General features: G+C 44.5%; 1 protein-coding gene across 1 annotated transcript in view; it reads right to left on the bottom strand.

Annotated features, from left to right (window-relative positions):
• The window catches only part of LOC139584262 (methionine aminopeptidase 2-like), a 22,609-nt gene that overhangs the window by 11,810 nt on the left and 7,746 nt on the right, over positions 1-3,053 (bottom strand). The window contains exons 7-8 of the mRNA XM_071415898.1: positions 2,556-2,650; positions 4-100 (exon numbers count right to left, since the gene is read on the bottom strand). Of these exons, the coding sequence (XP_071271999.1) occupies positions 4-100; positions 2,556-2,650 (192 nt within the window). The remainder of the gene's footprint in view (positions 1-3; positions 101-2,555; positions 2,651-3,053) is intronic.

Below are 3,053 nucleotides of genomic sequence, written 5' to 3'. Positions count from 1 at the left end.
TACCTTGGTATGTTTTCCCATCTATCTCCACCTCATAAGACTCCATGACCTCCTGGATGGTTTCACCCACGTCACACAGGCGCACATCTATCCCCGCACACTGGCACAGAAAACAGTTGACAGTTACACAAGCTCTCTCCACAGGGGTCACAAAATAAACAAGAGTTGACAGTTACACAAGCAAACATCAACCAACCATCTCTGCAGAGCTCATTATCAGACGAGTGGGGAGTGAGAGTTACATCACATATCCTCTTAGGATGTTAGCTAGCATCCAAAATATGGTCATTTAGCAGAAGCTTTTATCCAAAGCGGATTACAGAACTGTCAACATTAACAGATATATTCAGTATTATGTGGCCCATGCGGGACTCGAACCCACAACCCTGATGTAAAAACAGCTAGCTAGAGTCGTCTCAGCGGATGGCTGTAGATGTTTATTTTTATTTTATTTTTTATTTCACCTTTATTTAACCAGGTAGGCTAGTTGAGAACAAGTTCTCATTTGCAACTGCGACCTGGCCAAGATAAAGCATAGCAGTGTGAACAGACAACAACACAGAGTTACACATGGAGTAAACAATAAACAAGTCAATAACATGGTAGAAAAAAAGAGAATCTATATACAATGTGTGCAAAAGGCATGAGGTAGGCAATAAATCGAATAATTACAATTTAGCAGATTAACACTGGAGTGATAAATCATCAGATGATCATGTGCAAGAAGAGATACTGGTGTGCAAAAGAGCAGAAAAGTAAATAAATAAAAGCAGTATGGGGGGTGAGGTAGGTAAATTGGGTGGGTAGTTTACAGATGGACTATGTACAGCTGCAGCGATCGGTTAGCTGCTCAGATAGCAGATTTTTAAAGTTGTGACTTAATGCTGGCTCTATTTTTGTCTGACCCTACTACAAACGGTCTACTTTGGTCTGACCCCACTACAGAAGGTCTACATTGGTCTGACCCCACTACAGACGGTCTACTTTGGTCTGACCCCACTACAGACTGTCTTCTTTGGTCTGACCCCACTACAGAAGGTCTACTTTGGTCTGACCCCACTACAGACGGTCTACTTTGGTCTAACCCCACTACAGACGGTCTACTTTGGTCTAACCCCACTACAGACGGTCTACTTTGGTCTGACCCCACTACAGAAGGTCTACTTTGGTCTGACCCCACTACAGAAGGTCTACTTTGGTCTGACCCCACTAAGAAGGTCTACTTTGGTCTGACCCTACTACAGACGGTCTACTTTGGTCTGACCCTACTACAAACGGTCTACTTTGGTCTGACCCCACTACAGACGGTCTACTTTGGTCTGACCCCACTAAGAAGGTCTACTTTGGTCTGACCCTACTACAAAAGGTCTTCTTTGGTCTGACCCCACTACAGAAGGTCTACTTTGGTCTGACCCCACTACAGAAGGTCTTCTTTGGTCTGACCCTACTACAGAAGGTCTACTTTGGTCTGACCCTAGTACAGAAGGTCTACTTTGGTCTGACCCTACTACAGAAGGTCTACTTTGGTCTGACCCCACTACAGAAGGTCTACTTTGGTCTGACCCCACTACAGAAGATCTACTTTGGTCTGACCCTACTACAAACGGTCTTCTTTGGTCTGACCCTACTACAGAAGGTCTACTTTGGTCTGACCCTACTACAGAAGGTCTACTTTGGTCTGACCCTACTACAGAAGGTCTACTTTGGTCTAACCCCACTACAGACTGTCTACTTTGGTCTGACCCCACTACAGAAGGTCTACTTTGGTCTGACCCCACTACAAACGGTCTTCTTTGGTCTGACCTCACTACAGAAGGTCTACTTTGGTCTGACCCCACTACAAACGGTCTTCTTTGGTCTGACCCCACTACAGAAGGTCTACTTTGGTCTGACCCCACTACAAACGGTCTTCTTTGGTCTGACCCCACTACAGACGGTCTACTTTGGTCTGACCCCACTACAGAAGGTCTACTTTGGTCTGACCCCACTACAAACGGTCTTCTTTAGTCTGACCCCACTACAAACGGTCTTCTTTGGTCTGACCCCACTACAGAAGGTCTACTTTGGTCTGACCCCACTACAAACGGTCTTCTTTGGTCTGACCCCACTACAGACGGTCTACTTTGGTCTGACCCCACTACATAAGGTCCGGCAAGAACCAGGCAGATGTGTCCATATCCAGAGGTGTATTATCTCTTGGTCACCACCACACACACACACACACACACACACACACACACACACACACACACACACACACACACACACACACACACACACACACACACACACACACACACACACACACACACACACACACACATCATAGAAGTAAAACACACTGATAACTTGGTCGCAAGCCAAACTTGCTTCTTCATCTGTCAACAACTATAACCACTCTAACCTGGAGTGGGAGGGGCCATAGTCAAAATGTCCATTTAAACCTGATGATTGGCTGAAAGGAAGGGACTGTTTTTTTTACATGCTCTAGTCTAACCCACTGAACAATGGGAAACAAAGTCATAGTGCATGGATGGATAAATGGGTTGTTTTACCCTGATGCCTGTGTTGGTAGCGTCTCTCACAGCCTCCAGTAATCTGTCGTACTTTGGGTTAAAGGTCACGGTAAAGGCACAGTCAATGATTCGACCTGAAACACAGACAAACATGAATATCAGCCAAGTACAACGTACAAGTTTCATCTCACCTTCCTGTTTCAGGTGGTATTTACAAAAGTATGGGTAAGAAGTGTGATTACAATGTACCAGATCATTACAGCTCTATTTTAATATGTAATATCTAAATAAAGTCTCACAAGATAAAGGGAGACTTTTAAATTGTGATCCTTGTAGAACTGCACCACTGCCAGGGTTTTGTCCCAGTTCAGCAGTTAAACACCTGATTCAGCTCATCAAGGGGTTGAAGGTCAGTTAATTAGTTGAGTCAGGTGTAATAGCATTAAAATGCTGGATCAAAAACCTTCAGTATTGCGGATTGACTATTACTGCTGTAAAATGCAAGTGCCATCAGATACAGACATTAGCCCGGGTAAC

The sequence above is a fragment of the Salvelinus alpinus genome, chromosome 9 (assembly GCF_045679555.1).
Source record: "Salvelinus alpinus chromosome 9, SLU_Salpinus.1, whole genome shotgun sequence".
Lineage (NCBI taxonomy): Eukaryota > Metazoa > Chordata > Actinopteri > Salmoniformes > Salmonidae > Salvelinus > Salvelinus alpinus.
The sequence above is the reverse complement of the archived record's forward strand: the minus strand, read 5'-3'. Positions and strand labels throughout refer to the sequence as shown.